General features: G+C 49.1%; 5 protein-coding genes across 5 annotated transcripts; 1 reads left to right on the forward strand and 4 right to left on the reverse strand.

The window, feature by feature from the left end:
- The first annotated feature begins 2,277 nt into the window (after nt 1-2,277).
- LOC6898920 (uncharacterized) lies at nt 2,278-2,891 on the forward strand. Its single transcript, XM_002138849.3, has 2 exons — nt 2,278-2,436; nt 2,498-2,891. The coding sequence occupies exons 1-2, from the start codon at nt 2,314-2,316 to the stop codon at nt 2,801-2,803; spliced, it is 429 nt and encodes a 142-aa protein (XP_002138885.2). The 5' UTR covers nt 2,278-2,313; the 3' UTR covers nt 2,804-2,891.
- A 1,866-nt stretch (nt 2,892-4,757) lies between these two features.
- On the reverse strand, nt 4,758-5,783 carry LOC6898921 (palmitoyltransferase ZDHHC15B). Its single transcript, XM_002138850.2, has one exon. The coding sequence runs from the start codon at nt 5,781-5,783 to the stop codon at nt 4,758-4,760; it is 1,026 nt and encodes a 341-aa protein (XP_002138886.1).
- Nucleotides 5,784-5,914: 131 nt separating this feature from the next.
- LOC6898922 (leucine-rich repeat extensin-like protein 2) lies at nt 5,915-6,628 on the reverse strand. The gene is made up of 2 exons (XM_002138851.4): nt 6,523-6,628; nt 5,915-6,450 (listed from the first exon to the last, which is right to left on the reverse strand). Exons 1-2 carry the CDS (start codon nt 6,523-6,525, stop codon nt 6,025-6,027), a joined length of 429 nt encoding a protein of 142 aa, XP_002138887.1. The 5' UTR covers nt 6,526-6,628; the 3' UTR covers nt 5,915-6,024.
- A 1,048-nt stretch (nt 6,629-7,676) lies between these two features.
- Nucleotides 7,677-8,414, reverse strand: LOC15382897 (skin secretory protein xP2). Its single transcript, XM_004444443.3, has 2 exons — nt 8,304-8,414; nt 7,677-8,229 (listed from the first exon to the last, which is right to left on the reverse strand). The coding sequence occupies exons 1-2, from the start codon at nt 8,304-8,306 to the stop codon at nt 7,723-7,725; spliced, it is 510 nt and encodes a 169-aa protein (XP_004444500.1). The 5' UTR covers nt 8,307-8,414; the 3' UTR covers nt 7,677-7,722.
- Nucleotides 8,415-12,814: 4,400 nt separating this feature from the next.
- Nucleotides 12,815-13,928, reverse strand: LOC6898926 (skin secretory protein xP2). Its single transcript, XM_033378717.1, has 2 exons — nt 13,819-13,928; nt 12,815-13,734 (listed from the first exon to the last, which is right to left on the reverse strand). The coding sequence occupies exons 1-2, from the start codon at nt 13,819-13,821 to the stop codon at nt 12,943-12,945; spliced, it is 795 nt and encodes a 264-aa protein (XP_033234608.1). The 5' UTR covers nt 13,822-13,928; the 3' UTR covers nt 12,815-12,942.
- Nucleotides 13,929-17,821: the final 3,893 nt, after the last annotated feature.

The following is a 17,821-nucleotide window of genomic DNA, read 5'->3' on the forward strand; positions in this document are numbered from 1 at the left end:
AGACGGAAAAAAAGAGGAAATACTTTTCATTTATGTTGATCCACGCGGGATTTGAACCGTGGACCTTAAGATTCGTGGTCTGAATGCCTGGACACAAGGGAAAAATCCCCAAAAGTATGGAATGATTTTGTAAAGACTCTTAGGATGACTTTATGGAGCGATTTCTTTAAACACTCGATGATAATGTTGCATAAACTCTAGGTCGGTTTTGAGGGGAAAGAACTTCTCATGGGCTGAACTTTTGCCCCGACACTCGTCGGTCGGTGCTCTGGGCCAGGCTGATTTGCTTGCTCCGCACGTAGCGTCATTTTTGACATTTAATTATGGTCGGTGCTGTTGCTGCCTGCCACTGTGCCCCACTCTGTCAGAGAGCGAGTAAGCTGCATGCTCGATTCTCGCAAAAGGTGATTCCATATTTCGTTTCTTGCGACTCCAGCGGCGCGTGCTACGTGTGCATCTTGTACCTGTCTATTGTAGTTCCATATGCAAGCCACATGACCTGGCCCCTGGCCCCTGGCCCCTGGCCCCTGGCCCCTGGCCTGTGGACCTCGTCCTAGTCCTCTTTGGATGGACGTGCGTTGTCAGGACTGCCGCTTCATTTTTTCTCCATAAAAATTGGAGTTTCCTTTTCCTCTTTTTTCGGTAGTTCGGGAGGGGTATTCCGTTGGACAACTTTGTGGGGCAGGGCAATTTATGGAAGAAAAAGAAAAACACAGCAAAACGAGAAGAATGTGGCACGTGACGTGAAATAGCAAAGGATTTGCGAACGCCTGGAGTCGGGGACTGCACTGGACAATGGCGTCTAAATTAATTATCAAGGATAACAGCGTGAAAGGTTCAGCGACGCTGCATTGTCTCCTGGTTCCTAATTCAATTACGACAGCCCTCAGGACCGGGCGCTGGGAATGGGGCAAATTAAAAAAGGCTTAGGCCAGAGTTAATACGGGCTTAAGCGCGGTAATTAAAAGCCGAAGCTGCAATTGCAATCAGTCGGGGAATGTCTCAACAACAGCTGCCATTCGGGTGGATACTTTTACAGGCCAATCCGACGCTTTGAAGGGGGCGGCACAGCTGCCACTCCTTCCAACAACAGTGCCCGCCAAAATCACGAGCTGCAAATCTCTCGAGAATAATTTGAAACATAGAACAAGTCGGAAAGAAAAGCCTGAAGACGACGCCGCCGCCGAATCCCTTCCACATTAAAATATGATGAGCTCGTGAAGGCACCGGCCCAAATGAAAATGAAGTTAATAAAAATGCCGTAAAGGCAGAGTCCCCAGTGCTCAGTTCTCAGGTGTCTGAGCGCGAGGCAGTGCGGGCGCGGGGTGGGGGGCTGTCCAAAAAATAATCAACATAAAAAAGAAAATTATTTGCAATATTATCAAGAGCTGCAAAAGCGAAACGGGAGTGGAAGAAAGACAGTGGAAAACAGAGAAACGAAATGAAAATTGTGAAAATAAAAATAAGACAGGAATGAAATGAAACTATGGCTGGGGGAAGGCAGACAGATCGAAATGGGAATAGCAGCTAAGGAAATGGAGGAAAGCGGAACAGTAGCCACAGGAAATACATTTTCTGAAAAGGGGGAAATAACAGGGGAAAACCCTGACAAGGATACTACAGATACTGACAGAAACTGAAGAGATCTTAAAGAATCAACTCGTGAAAGATACGCATTCAAGTAAAATATACCCTGAAACTTCATTACTCGCCCCACTGTGCCCGTTCCCCTTTCGACCGACCCTTTTTCCCCAGCGGAATAACTCCAGAACTCCAATTGGCGCTCCCGTTCGAGTTTTATAATAACTGGGGTTAGGACCGGCAATAAACAAACGGCAGAAAACAGAGCCACAAAACCGAGATGCAAATTAAATTTGGTTTTAATCAAGCAGAGCCGTGGCTCTCCCACGCGGGGGCCGACCCCAAGGCCGGGCTCAACAAGCAAATCAATTAAAGGGCTGCACCCCGCCACTCCAGTCGAGTCGAAACAAAAGCCAAATGTCAAAATACAAATTTTGTGAAGCCAAAACATGCTCAAACTCAAACTCCAAGTGGAAGCGCATGCGATGGCCTCTAGAGACCATCGATGGGCCACTCGAAGACAATGGCACGGGCAATGCGTTAGTTGAACAAAAGCCAGACCGAAACGTGATCATATTTTTGAACCCACGGTCCACGATCCACAGTTTGTGCATCAGAAAAGCTGGGCCAACCGGTTCGCACCGACCACATGTGAGTCTTGTCCGGCAACGGACGCATCCATCAATCTTTGACAGAGCGATCGCAGATCAAGTTCAAAGTCATCTTCGGCTAATGGATAATGGTGCTTCCGTTGCCGCTGGCGCAGAGATCGGCCATATAAAAGCCGCGGGAGATCATCGATGCCACAGCACACATCTTCCGTTGATCGTCGCACAAACACAGCCAGCAATCATGGTAGGTCGAGGATCCCTCCACTCAGATAGATATATGTTCTAATTCTTTGGTTGGACCACAGAAATTCCTGATCATCGCCGTTGCCTTCCTGGCCTGCGCCTTTGCCGATGTCTCGGAGCTGTCCGGATACGATTACCAGCAGCCGGAGCTGCCCGCCCCCGCTCCAGTGGAGACCTACATCCCCCCCGCACCGCCAGCACCGGCGCCCGTTGAGAGCTACATTCCCCCCGCACCGCCAGCCCCCGAGTACATCCCACCCGCACCCGTCCAGGCCGAGCAGTCCGTGATCGAGGAGATCGAGCAGCCCGCCCAGGACGGATACCGCTACAAGACCGTGCGCCGTCGCGTCTTCCGCCACCGCGCCTAAGTCGCCGGGGGATTCTGATTCAGAGACCCTTATTGTTGGTTCTTCCTAAGATTGTTCGTTGACTTGAGTGCCGGATTCGAATGCCATCCACAATCCGCACTTTGATAGTAAAATTCGTAATTGAAAAAATGTTTGTTGTCTTGCATTTACTTTGGTAACCATCAAAGTTTATAGAACAGGAAAATAAAATAACAATAAGTGAAATTTATGAGTGTAATATGGCTAATGCTCGTAGTTTCCATAAAACAATCGAGATCCCGAGTTAAGTGACAGTTTGCGGATATTTGTGGAGCAGAGTCCCTCTCGGTAGCAGGCAGTTTCTCTTTATCAACAGGTTCCCATCGGCCAAGTTCAATTTCTAATGTCAAAGTCGTCGTTTCCACAGCCATCCAACCCTCTTCAACCCACTCTCCAATCCACTCACACTCACACACACACACACACACACAGAGAGAGAGAATCCTAAACAAACCGCCCAAGGCCAAACACATGTCCTGGCCACACAGGCATTCCGGCGAGCCCCATCCCTGGTGGCAGTAAAAAGGTCAAACCAACGACTAGACCAATTTGACTTGGCCAAAAATTGCTGAAACATTCAATGAGTTTTCCAACTGGGGCCAAAGCAAACAAATCCTCGATTACAAAATCAAACAGCAGGCGGGGTGGGGGGCACGGAAAACAAAAGATGGCGAAATGGAAAAATGTTTGCCCATATTGCAGAATGGGAAAATATGCGAATTCAATAAACCGCACCCCCCTCTACCGGTCTACCGCTCTACTGGCTGCCTTTACCCTTACAAGTCATTTGGCCAATTGATGTTGACTCTGCGCTCTAAAGCGAATTTCCGTTGTGCCTCGGAGTGGCGAGCAGAGGCGAGGACTCCTCGAGTCCTGGGTGTGGGGTGGGGTTCACATATTTTGCACTCACTTTATGCTGATGACATGCAAGTGGCAAAAAGTATGTGTCCCGCTCTGGAGCTGGACCTGGACCGGGCCAAAAGGCGAATAATGAGCTGCAAACAAGCTGTGGAAATCAGCCAGCGGGGCCCTGTTCTTCAGCATAGTCCTCTCTGGTTTCTGTTCTCTATTTCTGTCGGGATGAAAGAAAAGGAACAACAAGAAAAAAAAATAAAAGAAATGTGAAAGAAAATGCCGCCCGACACCCAGACAGCATCTTCTTTGTCGTGGCATACGGGAAATTCCCCATGGAGTCTATCAACAGTTGATAAGGCAAAATGTGTGTGCAGGGGCTGGGATTGGGGATGGCATTCCTTCCTTTTTGGTATGTACATAAGTTTATTATTTTGAAGGTAATTGGATTTGTGTTGCAGCAGTCAAGAAGTCGCCAACGCCAACGCCACTGCCACCAGCACTGACACCTCCCCCAGCACCCCATCGCGTGTCCACCACTCGCCGCATATTCTGTGGCGGAATAATAAGAAAATATATAAAGTTTTTTCTCTGCTCCCTCTACTCGACTCCTTCGGCAGGACAATGAACTGGCAGTGCGACAATCTCAACATATGCTCAATGCTTCTGGCTGTGCCTCCGGCCAGGGAGTCCTTCCTTCCATCCCGCGGAGCGGAGCCCGATACAGTGGACGCTGGCCATTGTTTGCACTCGTAATTGTTTTCCTAATGGATAAAGTCTATAAATTTCTGTGCCCGACGCGCAGCCAAATGCGAAATATGTCACGAATGTTAAGCGTTTTATAAACGACTGCGATCTCTGTGGCAATGTGGAAATGTGTGGAAATTGTACACCAAAGGAATGCGGAGCGTGTGGAGGAGGATTTATCGATGGTGGCCACTCAGCGGGACTGCTCTGCACTGCTCTGCTCTGCTCTGGGCTGGTGTGGTGGCAGATGCACTTGCTGCCAATGAATCGTAAATTAAGACGTTGATGGAGCTTCCCCGGCTGTTTTGTACCATTGGCTTTAATACAGATACTCGTATTAGAAATCAGCAGAACTGGCAGAACTAATGGAGCCCTCCCGTAGGGGAAAGGTGAGGCCGTCGCCGCGGCTGCTGTAGACGGGCAGTGGCCACAGGTACCATCTATCGCCGAACACCTCGCACAGGTTGGTGCAGCAGCCCAGGTTGAAGGCCTTCCTGGTGCGGCCACCAACGCAGAACATAGGAGCATGAGCCGACTCCATGGTGGTGCGGTTCAAGAGCAAAAGGTAGATGTGGAGGCCCAGCATAATCACAGTGGCGCCGGTGAAAATCATGGCAAGGACGATTGGGATCATGGTCTGCACCGAGTTCAGGTCCACGTTGTCAAAGTCAAAACCCCAGGCATGGTGGAGCTCGAGCATCAGGGTCACTAGGACGTACAGGCAGTAGACCGAGGCGTAGATGAGGAACAGCAGGAAGAACTTGTAGTTGTGGAAGTGCACGCAGTTGTTCACCCAGGGACAGTGGTGGTCCATCTTGAGGATGCAGCGCTGACAGATCCGGCAGTGGTGGGCCCGATCCGGCTTGATGAGCCGGCACTGGCCACAGTATCGCACGACGCCGTTCTGATCGCACATCGTGATGGGCAATCTGCGAGCCACGTGGCTCAGAATGTGCCTCCTCTCCTCCAGGCCGTTGGCTCTGATCAGACGCGTCCAGTCCGCGTCGGGTATGCTCCACTCAGCCGGAATCGGCATGACCTTCGCCCACATGCTGCTCCAGTAGCTCCAGAGGAACATCAGCAGCAGCAGGTGATACCAGAAGAGGACCACACCCAGGACGATAGCCGAGTGATTCCTCATGTTCTGCAGGCACAAGTGCCACACATATACGTAGTACGAATAGACTATGAGGCAGACTATGAAGATCACCGGCATCCAGTTGAATATAGACTCCAAACAGCCGCAGCAGGTCCTCCTCTGGCGACGGTCATCTCCTCTGTCCTCTGTCAAACATTCTATAGCCAACTGGGTTACTACTGGCACTGTGTCAATCGGAATGGATTGGGAGCGATTGCTGATCATCCTACAGATGGGTCAGTCAATGTGTATTCCATAGCTGAACGTCGTGCTGTATCAGGCGTCGCCTACTTGTCTCAACGAATGGATATGGATTGATGCAAGAAGTACCCCCACAAGAGTCCATTTTCTTCTAACTTTTCATCGTTTATTTACACTCCATCTTCTCAGAAAACATTAACAGATTCCACGGCAAAGGACCTATGACATTATTTAACAATTGGGGGTTCTTGGGTTCTTTGGGGCCTTAGTTGCGGTGACGGAAGACGCGACGGCGCACGGTCTTGTAGCGGTATCCGTCCTGGGCGGGCTGCTCGTACTCCTGGATGGGCTCCTCGGCCTGGACGGGGGCAGGGGGAATGTAGGCGGGTGCGGGGGCTGCGGGGGGAATGTAGGACTCAACGGGCGCCGGTGCTGGGGCTGCCGGGGGAGGAATGTAGGTGTTCTTGGGCGCTGGTGGCGGCGGTGGTGGTGGAGGAGGGATGTAGGCCTTGGCCGGGGCCGCCGGGGGTGGAATGTAGGTGTTCTTGGGTGCCGGCGGCGGCGGTGGTGGCGGAGGAGGGACGTAGGACTTCACAGGAGCTGGCTGAGGATAATCGTAGCCAGAGGCACCGAGCTCCGAGACATCGGCGTAGGCGCAGGCCAGAAAGGCAACGGCAATGATCAGGAATTTCTAGAATAGGACACAAAAATGATGATGTATAGAGGATCCTGGCTGCGGTCCTGCGGTTTCTGGTGGACCTACCATCTTCGATGGGGACTTGGCTTGTTGCTGCTTGGATCACAGATTGTTGGTTTGTGCTGCCGAACAACATGCATGTCGCCAGTTTTTATAGCTCATTGTTTTGGCCGTTTCGGGTCAAGCGCGGCAAAATTAATTGCACGATGCCCTCACAATACACGGGGGTCTTGGTCTTGGTCTTGCTGTTGGTCTTCGTCTTCGTTACCATTGCCCTCAGATGCCATAGTCGGAAGATAACCAACAAACCACCAATGCCAAGGTGGTTTGACGGGTTTTCGGTTTTCGGTTTCGGTTTCATTTTCAGTCTCAGTTTTCGGTCTAAGACAATGCATTCCAAAATTGCTTTGACTTTGGCCAGCTCTATTCGTTTTTTTTTTTGTATCCAAAAAGACAACAAAAATCTTCTTTAATTAGATCAAACAAACCAATAGATGATTTCCATTTGAATGCTGAAAAATGGTTTTATTTCTATAAGTTTTCGTTTCGTTTTGTTTTCTATCTTTTCAAATTGATTAATGTTCGTGGGTCACACGCACTATCACGCCGTATCTTTTTGTCTCTGCTTTGCTCATGTGCTTTATTCTGGTCTCCGCTTCCCCGTCAAATTATAAGCCCGCTCGGCCAGAGCCTAAGGCGTTGCGTGGTTTCGCGTCTGGGCCAAAATTAAATTCAATTTGCTCAGATTATATTATGCTGATCTTGGCAGCGTCTTGGGGCCTAATTAATTGCCTGGACCAGCTCAGACTAGCTTTGGGGAACATCTGGCTTATAAATCACCATATTTTGTCTGCTGAATATTGATTTTTCGAGAGCCAGACACAGAATATTATTCCTGGCCATGATGTGGTCAGTGTCTCGTTGTGATGTAAGTTATTCCGATGTTTAAGAACTATTCGGTGACTATCTCATGTTTATTCATCTAATTAGATCACACAGACAAAGCACAGTTTTATAGGACCCTCGAACTGATACCAAATCTCCACTATTCGGCACTATCTTCCATACAATCCTGTAAACCATATTGAAACCGTGATTTAGATTCCTATTATTTTCCTAGGGATCCTCCATTCGAGTTTCATAATTCCAGTGTACTTTTGCAGCAGAAATCTTGAGGTCTCCCCACAGTACCCTGCCAATGCCATAGTCAAATTATATCGTTCATTTCTTTTCTTTTATTCAGTATTCATGTCATGGAGCTGCACTCTAGTAACGACGACGGATCACACGACGACGGACTGTCTTGTAGCGGTAGCCATCGTTGGCAATGGGCTCGATCTCCTCGAGAACGGGCTGGGGAGCCAGGACTGGGGCTGGAGCGGCAACGGGGGCGGGGGCAGCCTTGACGGGTGCAGGGGGGATGTACTGGTTGACGGGAGCGGGCACGGACACGGGGACTGGCGCCGGGGCGGGGATCTCGATCTGGACGGGTGCTGGTGGTGCGGGGGGAATGTACTGGTTGACTGGTGCGGGGGCAACCTTCACGGGTGCCACTGGTGCGGGTGCTGGGGCTGGGGCAGGCACCTCAATCTGGATGGGGGCTGGTGCCGGTGCGGGGGGCAGGTAGGAGCTCACGGGCACTGGGGCGGGTGCAACCTTGACTGGGGCCGGGGCCGGAGCTGGGATGCTCACGGGGGCGTAGTTGTAGCCGGACAGATGGGAGACATCGGCATGGGCAACAGCCAGGACGGCGAGGACGACGGCGAGCAGTTTCTGCACGGAAAAATCACAAAAGTTACGGTCTATTCCCCTTGGCCTTGGACAGCCTCTCTCTCCTCTCTACTCACCATCTTGAGGTGTGTTACTTGGAACGATGACGCTACTAGTATGCCTTGGAGCGATCGATGGGGCTCTATTTATATGGCGACTGGGCGCGGTGCAGAAGCGACAGCCAGACGTGAAGATAGTACGACCGAAGAAGTGCGGATGGTCTCATGGTCTCTTAATATGCCAGAAACCAGAATTTTACGAGCAAACACTACTATAAGGCCCAACAATGGTTGAAAGAGGTACCCTACCCGATCCGTGATGGGTTGCACTGAAGCTCCCAACGATATGACTATATATTTCCACTGATTTCAATTGGAGGTAGATGGAATTACTCTATGAGATCGTTTTGTGCCTCTCATTTCTTCAACTTAATCCCTCTCTAAAGTACTTTGCACCTTATCTATATGTATAGTGCCCATATCTCTGATTATGCTCCCTGCTCTTCCGCTATAGCGTCTAACAAAGTCTCTGAGACCCAACCGAAACCCAAGCGGGTCCAACGCTGGTTGTACTTGTTGGTTTTGTCATTGCTTTAATTTAAATATCATTTGCATAAAACATTTGTGCCTCAGTGTATCGAATTGAACTAACAAAAATTAAGCAAAAATAAACAAAAATCGAAAACAAACCGAAAAACTGGTCGACTTGAAGCCACTCGCCGCTTTTGGCACAACAGCCTACTGCCCACGGAATGGCATGTCCAAGCGGCTGTCATTAATCTGCTTGATTAGCCATGATAAGGTGGTCGAGAGCACGGCCTATTGCTTAATTATATGGGCACCCAGTGGGGGACGAGCCACACGTTCCTATCGGGTCAAAAGTTGAACATGACGCCAGCTAGACGGACGCCATGTGTCACGACGCGGAAAACAAATTTGCCAGACGGACACAGGGGGCAGGGGCAGGGGGCAGGGACACCAAGAGAGCCAGAAAGGGGTCGTACTTCGAGTGGGTGGTAGCACAGGCTCCCAGGCACTGCAGAGTGCATGTGAAGGACAACACTTGCGCTGTTCGCTCTTTTAATTACACAATTGGCTAATGGTGCAACTTTTTGGGGTGCTGCGCCTGGCTGGTGTTCAGCACAAAAATCAACTAGAGACACTTGGGCGTCGCTCGACGTTCGGTGATTTAATTTCTGTTGAATTTCTGTTTTCGCAAAGGCAAAAACCATGAACTAAAATTCTTGGGATGGGGCGAAAAATGTCAAAAAGCTATGCAAACAAGCACTTAACCTCTTTTATTTTGACAATTCCATTATTTTCGTAGCGCCAATAAACTGAAACTGCAAATGTATTTTTGAGCGAACAAACACACACACACACACACACACACACGCCCAAGCGGAGCCGCAAAGCCATTTTGGACATGCAACGCTGCGTATACGTAATTTAGTTGTTTGGCTGTTAATAGTTGACATGCATCCGAGCAGATCCGGGGGGCGAATAGAAATAACGGAAAATAACTGGAAAATGCCACTGCATGCCACAACAACATCCCCCTACATCCCCCCCATGTTGCACAGTACTGACTGATGGAAATGGCTTCAAGCCAAGACTTCAATTTGTTTCAGTCTATTGTTCTCTATATTTTTCATTGAGGAACTAGTTTAGTTCTTCTTCAAACTCTAGGCAAACTCCTTTCACCAATTAGCCAGCATACGGCCTCTCTGATTGGCAAAGATTAGCTCAGGTTCAACGACCTCCAGCCAAGGCTTGGAGCTGACCCAGCTTAGGGCGCTCCATCGGCATCTCTGGATGGAGATATTCGTTCAGGTTTGCGGCACACGCTTCAATCGGATCCATTTCGCACCGTCGCATTTGCATAACTATTTTGCATTATTTGTGCAAAAAGTGATTTAATAAATATTCAAAATGCATTCAACTACCCCCCGAGCCACAGCCAGAGTCACAGTCACAGCCGGAGTATTGTACGATTGCTGGATTGTTTGGGTCGAGTGGTGTCGAGAGTCCCATGGCAGGGAGTGCTTTGACATGACCAACTTCAAGCTGTGGCTGACAAACGCTTAACAATCGATTTTCGACATTTTTCGACGCTCGATGGGCGTGCACGTTCGCCCCAGCTCATAAATTCATTCGCAGCATCGGTATATATCCGAGTGTATATGCATTTCGCCAGATAAATCAACGGGCGACAAATTAATGCTGCAAATGAAGTGCAACTGCTGGCATCCAGCGACGACGAGGACGACGCGTCGGCCCGGACCCACCTGTCCAGGATAACGATTATATTCGCGCCTCTGGCTGCTCCTTCCTCTCCCTCTCCCTCTCCCCCTCACTCTCGCTCTGCCGCTTGCTCTGGCGTTCGATGTCGCCCAATATGCAGTAACAGTAAAAATAAATGAAGCCAGTCAACGTTTGCATATTTCAGAGGCTGCCACTGCCACCCCTCTTTGGTTTTACGTTTTTCCCCCATCCCCCATCCGCCATCCCGCGTTTCGTGTTGTTTTTTTGTTTTTGGTTTCCAACTGGCGATATAATTACGTTGATACTGTCAATTTTCCACCGATCCATGCCCCATATCCATGCGGACACTGCCTGTTTCACAAAGTCGCTTTAAAGCCGAAAGCCGGCCGCCGAAGGGCCCCTGGTGGACCCATACGCTTTTACATCAGATTTATAGAGTAAACCCGACCGGAGGGCAAGATTTTGTTGGGTCTGTGGATGTGTATTTTTATCCCATCAACATTTGAAACAAGTGCAAGGCAGGGTATCGCCTAGTCGAATAACATCTTAAGAGCCAAACAGCACAACAACCGGTCCCCATACATTGTATTTTTTTTTTTGCCACAGCAATTTCACTTTTTCCGCCTGGTCGTTTCCTTGTGCATACTTTTAGGCCGGCTGCCGGGGTGTCTGCCTCGTGATTATTTTGTAATCCAAGCGCCTAAAGCATCGATTACACATCCGACAGGTGGGCCGCCCGCCTTCGTTCGATTGGGTAGTGGCTGGGGGCTGGGGCTGGGGCTGGGACGGAGTCATAATGCGTGTTAATCAGGCGTCATTAACTGCTAATTAAGTGCGGTGGGAAATGCAACCAACTGTCAATTGTTCGGGCCCAGCCGAACCTGGTTCGGTGCTTTGGTCCTTTTTTTCAATTCAATCGCCCACTCTTCTGCCTGGCGGAGCAGAGTGTGCAATGAGGCTGATAATTGGCCAATGCAGACCATATTGCAGTTCCCACTAATCGCTGACTGGGATTAGACGAGTGACAGGCTGTGAGTGGATTGCCCACAGTGGAGAGCACAGGGATTCCAGGGAAAATAGTTCCCATAATAACACCCTAATATCCAATTGAAAGATCTGCATTCTTTGACTACAGCATAGGGAAGAATTCATTAACCAAATCGAATAAATCTAATCCCAACCGATTGGCGTGTGGTCTGGATCTGGGTCTGGGTTTGGGCCTGGATCGTTTGTATATTGTAATTGCCTGTCAAATAATTTGCTTGCTGTAGGCATGTATGTATATTTGCATAGCGGAATCATCAGTATCAAAGCAAAAATGTATTTTAATTCATTTAATTGAGCTGCCAATATTTGACCAAAATGCAATTAACAATATAAGCCAGGACCAGAACCAGGACCAGGGCCAGGGCCAGGACCGGGGACAACCGATCCTTTGCGGTCATGGCTCCGAATAGGCTGTGGAAAAATTATTTCGTTTTAATTACGCAATTACTCGTAATTTTAGGTGCCTTGTTGTTTGCTTTTGTTGCACGCTTTTTAATTAGTATGCGCCGTGGCAAGTTTAATATGTGGCTTTGCGGCTGTCCGGGCATCCAGACAGGCAGGGGATGGGCATGGGTATGGGCATGGCCCCATTGGGGGCTGCCAGAGTCAGACATTTTCGTAATCAAATCGGAGAGTGGTGTGGTGTGGTGTGGTGTCCGTAGACGTTTGTCGTTGCATTTCCTTGTTAATTTCCTCCATCGTCTATCGTCTATCGCCTGTCGATGTCCTTGTTCTTGTTCGTGGCCATGGTCCTTGTTAGCAGCCACAAGTGGTCACCGCTCTGATGAGGCCAATCCACTCGACTCCATCTACGTATCCAGTTGCGTCGTCTTCGTCTTGGCCTCATCGATTGTGGGTGGCGGGTGGCTGGTGGCTTCGTTGAAACTTTGAATCTAACGAGAAAAAATTTCCACATCATCAAAGCTCATTCCAGGCCATAAATTTCGTGATAAATGTGGAGTGGAGTGGAGTGGACTGTAGTGGAGTGCATGGCATCGAGTAGCATGGCAGTAGGATGGACGATTCCTTGGGGAGGCTGCCACAACTTGCTTGCAACTCCCTATTATCCCCGACTCCCCCTCTACTGCTATCTGTCTGATGGCAAGTTGATTTCCCGAGTCCTGCCATCTCGTTCGGTTTCATAAATTTGCGAATCAAACGGCCAGAGCCTGGCCAGGACTTTAAGAGTTTTGCAGTTCGGTTCTGGCCACAGGAGAAACTTTTTTGTTTCTCATGTGATTTGCAATGATTGGAAAACAATTTGAAGATTCGTTTCTTTTTGTTTAACAAGTTGAAGGAGGAATTTTTTATTGCAACCCCCTGGGGGGTTCGTTAGGAAACAGTTCGCTCCGATTCGATTCGATTCGATTCGGTTTGGCTTTGGCTTGGGGCTGCCACCTAGCACTTAGAAGCGGTGACGGTAGACGCGACGGCGCACGGTCTTGTAGCGGTAGCCATCGGCAGACACGGGCTCGATCTCCTCGAGCACCTGCTGGCTAGTGGGCTGGTAGACGGGAGCGGGAGCTGGAGCGGATTGGTAGACGGGAGCGGGAGCTGGGATCGAGATGGGTGCGGGGGGAATGTAGGACTGCACTGGCGCGGGGGCTGGGATGCGGATGGGTGCGGGAGCCGGGGCTGGCTGGTAGACCGGAGCGGGAGCTGGCTGGTAAACTGGAGCGGGAGCTGGGATGCGGATGGGGGCTGGAGCCGGGGCTGGGATGCGGATGGGTGCTGGAGCTGGGGCTGGCTGGTAGACCGGAGCGGGTGCTGGTGCTGCAGGAGGAATGTAGCTGTTCACTGGAGCGGGAGCCTGGATCTCAACGGGAGCCTGGATCTCAACTGGAGCCTGGATCTCAACGGGAGCCTGGATCTCAACGGGAGCCTGGATCTGAACTGGAGCTGGGATCGAGATTGGTGCAGGGGGAATGTAGCTCTGCACTGGGGCGGGAGCTGGGATCCGGATGGGTGCTGGGGCTGGCTGGTAGACCGGAGCTGGAGCTGGCTGGTAAACTGGAGCAGGAGCTGGAGCTGGCTGGTAGACTGGAGCGGGAGCTGGAGCTGGCTGGTAAACCGGGGCAGGTGCTGGCTGGTAAACCTGCACGGGAGCCACTGGCGCCGGGGGAGCGTAGTCGTAGCCCAGATGGGACACATCGCCATAGGCGCAGGCCACGACGGCAAAGAAAACAGCCAGGAATTTCTGCAGAAAGGAGCGGAGTGGAGGGGGGGTGGGGAGCGTTAGAGATAATCCTTAGGGTCCTTGACGATCGCGACGAATGCTTACCATGATGTCTACTACACAAGCTTTAGGTCGCTTCTGTCGGACTGGAGGGCGCTGCAAGCTATTTATACGATCGGCAGATCCGCTCTCGGGGCATGGGTTCTTCGAGCCAAAACCTGAAGATCGCCGGCTCTGGCCAGGCCAAAAACTCAGATGAATATTCAATGTGGATGATGGGTGGAGATACGTTTCTTTCAGCTTCTTTCTGGTTTGTCTTTGGGGGCCGTCGAAACGTATAAACTGGTGATGTTATGTTTGTGTTTAATTGGTTTATTGGCTCGCGTCGGCATATGGCATGTGGACTGAGTTGAGTTCCAGTTGATAGCAAGATCGATGGCTTAGCCGGGGACATTCGGAGTCTCCATAACAAGGCACTTATCTGATGCATGAGATCGGCTGCCGAGTGCTAACGGCATAATTCCGAGCAGATGGATAGATATTTTGGCACAGGCGTCAGGTGTAGCCGGAAATTCGCAAAAGATCGCTTGAAACGAATGCAGATGATCGAAACTGGTCGGATGATGGCACTTTAACGACTCTTTTATTGCCAAAGGTTAGAAGACATTGTTCTACACTAAAACAAGCGCAAAGTATTCAACTTTTTTTGTCAAACATCTTGGACTTCCCCACCTGGCTGTTCTTGCAGACGGTTTTGTCTTTCGTGGCGCCCACAATATTTACTAATTTATTCTGGTCTATGGTAATCCCATAATTCTGTGATCTAACGAACCCTTGGCCATCAATTAGTTTCGCCAAAACCAGTTCCTTATGATTATGGTCGTATAAATGGGTCTGGCTCTGACGTCTGAACCTAAAAAAAAAATTGATTCGCTTGACTATTTCAAGGTTTCCTATTTATATGGTATAACGTTTCCATAAATAAATGTTGCCGCCGAAAATAATAATTATTTCATCCACACCTCAAGAGGGGAAGATTGTTTAGACCTTAGAAGCCAAAATTCCATATAAAATTTCATTTATAATTATAAATTTGTTCTGCTCTGCCGGGGTATGAATTATTTCCTCATTATCTGGATTTCGGCCTCCATTAATCCTCTCCTGTCGGCTCCTGTGGGTCGATATTTCAACATTTGGCGAATTGTATGCTTTATCGCCCACACGTGTCGAGGGACACTCCATCCAGCTAGCCATGAATCATATTCCTACTCAAGTGCAAACAAGTTAATAGCCAAATTCATGGCCCAAACCAAGTCAAACATTAAACAAAAACTTGCTGGTTAATTTGCTGCTGTTTATTTATTTTTTATCGTTTATTTTTCTGCATTTGTTGATCTCTCGTGTATGTAAATGCCAGTTGCCCGGCTCTTGCTGGCTCTTGCTGGCTCTTTTGCTTAACATTTGCATGGCAAATGGCTTCCGTTATTGTCTTTTCTTGGCCCGGTTTTTTGTCATCGTGATCAGATATGATTAGGCGCATCGCAATTAAACCATTGTCTCCTCCAGGGCAAGGGGGAACACACGGCCAGAAACTATCATAACTGGTTTTCACCACATCTTTTCGGCCTTGACTTTGAAATCTTCTCTTGGAGGTGGATTACGGGGGTGGGGGGTTTTTGTCATTTGTTAATCATCTTTTCTGTAATTATGATGCTCTTGTTAAATACCCTATACCATGCTGAGTATCTTGTTGTTTATTAATTAAATTTACATTGTTGAATGCCGTCAGGTTTCGAGATAGTTTGTGGCAAACAAGTTTGGCCATCTCTGCAAAGATCTATCGAGCTCTGCTAATGAATTTAACCTTTGGCTGTCGGAAGAAAACGCATCTGCACGCACCTCCATATGTACGTGTATACAGGGTGTTCTTTGGGGGCTTAAACAATAAATAATGCTTAGAATTTTGGAATTAATTTGCATGATATTATAATGAAATAAATCTTTGGAGTAAAACCGAGTAGAACAGTAGATGGAATACATTATATTGGTCGGAAATGGATTGATAGGAACAGGTTATGAAGGGGCTATCAAGGGGCAATGATTCATTGCTATGACCTGCTCAGAAGTCTCGAATCTCCCCTCGCTGCTGGGCGGAGCCATGGCAAGCACGCATCCCCGGCAAACAGAGCCAGATTTACAGAGTGCTCCAATGGCCAGCCCATAGCACAGGCCACTTACAGTTAGTCACATTTAGTCGCAGCATTGTCTTTTTATGCACTGGCATATTAATTTTGGGGTGCCAGGGCCGGGAGGCAGGGGCAACGAGGGGATGGAAGTGCCAGCCGAGGGTAAGAGGTACGAGGAGAGGCAGAGGACTCAAGTTACGAGCAGTGCACAAAAGGCAGAAGCGGAAATGAAATCACGTACCAGGGGCGTTGTCATTCACAATGAGTGTGTGCCTCGCCAGTGTGTGTGTGTGTGTGCATGGCTGTGTATGTGTGTGCTCTGTGGATGTTGTGCAAGTTGTCAGCAGTCGCGGCGACGACAGAAGCTGCCATTTTTATGTACCAGTATGTCTCTCTGTGTGTCTGCGTGTCTGTGTGTGTGTGTGTGGAAACGTCTAATGTCCAATTTCAATTTGGACTGGCTGTCGAGGCTGACAGAACCTCCTCGCTGCCGCCGTCCACCGCAAATGGCAAACAATGTGAAAGGTGCCACCGAGTCCCCATTGAAGCACTCCCAGCCGTGGCACAGGCAGAGATCGGGGCTAAGTTTATTTACTTTATCACGAAATAATAAAGTTTACAGAAAGGAAACGTGCCCCGTGCGGTATGCTGCACTTCTTAGTCATTCCCGTTATGCTCGTGCGCGGAGGAAGTGCGGGACTGTACACCACTTTGACAAAAGCCTTTTTTAAGAATTTAAGCGCACAAAGCGAATTTTAAACTTGAATCCAAGAGAGTGAGGGAAGAGGTAGAGGGTAGAGGGAATTCGAATCGAAAGGCCTTTAAAATGGCTTAAGCCACAGGCTCAGTATTAACAGGAATTAACAGCTCCTCTGCAGCCCCCTCCCTGTACTGCCCGCTCCACCCGAAAATAGCAAAAGGAAAGCAACATTTTTTTCCAGCGCATTGCAGTGAAGGAAAACTTTGTGGGGGGAAAAAAAAGGTAGAAAAATTAGCGACATGCTGTGTGACGTGACTCGACTGCATTACGTCCTGTCCCAGGGCCCGGTCCTTGCCGCCCTGCCGCCCTGCCGCCGTGGCTTTTCTTGCCACATGCACGCCTTTGACAGAGGCAGCTCCTGGACAGCTTTTCGCCAGCGACACAACTAAATTATTTAAAAACTCTCTAAGTGCAAAGAGGCTTTGTGCAATTAAATGCGTTCTCAGCTCGCTACGCACACATGTGGCACGCTCTGGCCGAAGAAGGTTCGCCCAACGTGGTTCCTTCTGTAATGATAATAATTACTTCGACTCTGGTCACATATGCGAGTGTGTGATGCGGAGTGGTTGCTGGATGCTGGATGCCGTGCGTGTGCGGCTAATTACAATAAATTTGGCTAATTATTGTCTGGCATTGTTTTGGCCCTTGCGGCTGTAAACTTTAAGTGACTCTGGCAGCATCTCCGGAGACCAGACCAAGTTTTGTGCCATCGATACTGGAATGGGGAGAGGGAGAGCGCAGTAAGGGCAGTGTCTGGCTAATTGTCTTCTAAATTAAGATAAGGAACTTTCCCCAGCTTGAACCGAGTGTCTTAAAAGGGTCAGACAGGTCAGTTCTCATAGACTCGCACTGCTATTCGTATGATAAATGTAGTTACAAGTTTTCGGAACCGAAAAGGGGAGTGTTGAAAGGTTGTCGGTGGTTGGATTATGGTTATTGAATTTCAAGTGCCTAAAGGAATTAGTGGCGAAAGCTAATGGAATGCATAAGTGCTGCAATTTGGAAGAGTTAAGTGCTAAGGTTTGTTGTGGAACTCAATGAAGTATAGAGAACCACGAATTCTCCAATATCTTCTCCACAGACAGCTAATATCTTCCCCCCCATCAGGATCCCGAATACATGTCTTTTGTGTATCCCAAAAGTCTGATGTCAGGTCTCCCTC

The sequence above is a fragment of the Drosophila pseudoobscura genome, chromosome 3 (genome assembly GCF_009870125.1).
Source record: "Drosophila pseudoobscura strain MV-25-SWS-2005 chromosome 3, UCI_Dpse_MV25, whole genome shotgun sequence".
NCBI classification, from domain to species: domain Eukaryota; kingdom Metazoa; phylum Arthropoda; class Insecta; order Diptera; family Drosophilidae; genus Drosophila; species Drosophila pseudoobscura.

Coding starts and splice junctions, on each gene's coding strand:
- LOC6898920 (XM_002138849.3), top strand. CDS start 2,314: ATGGATAATGGTGCTTCCGTTGCCGCTGGCGCAGAGATCGGCCATATA. Junction 2,437..2,497: donor AAACACAGCCAGCAATCATG/GTAGGTCGAGGA, acceptor GTTGGACCACAG/AAATTCCTGATCATCGCCGT.
- LOC6898921 (XM_002138850.2), bottom strand. CDS start 5,783: ATGATCAGCAATCGCTCCCAATCCATTCCGATTGACACAGTGCCAGTA.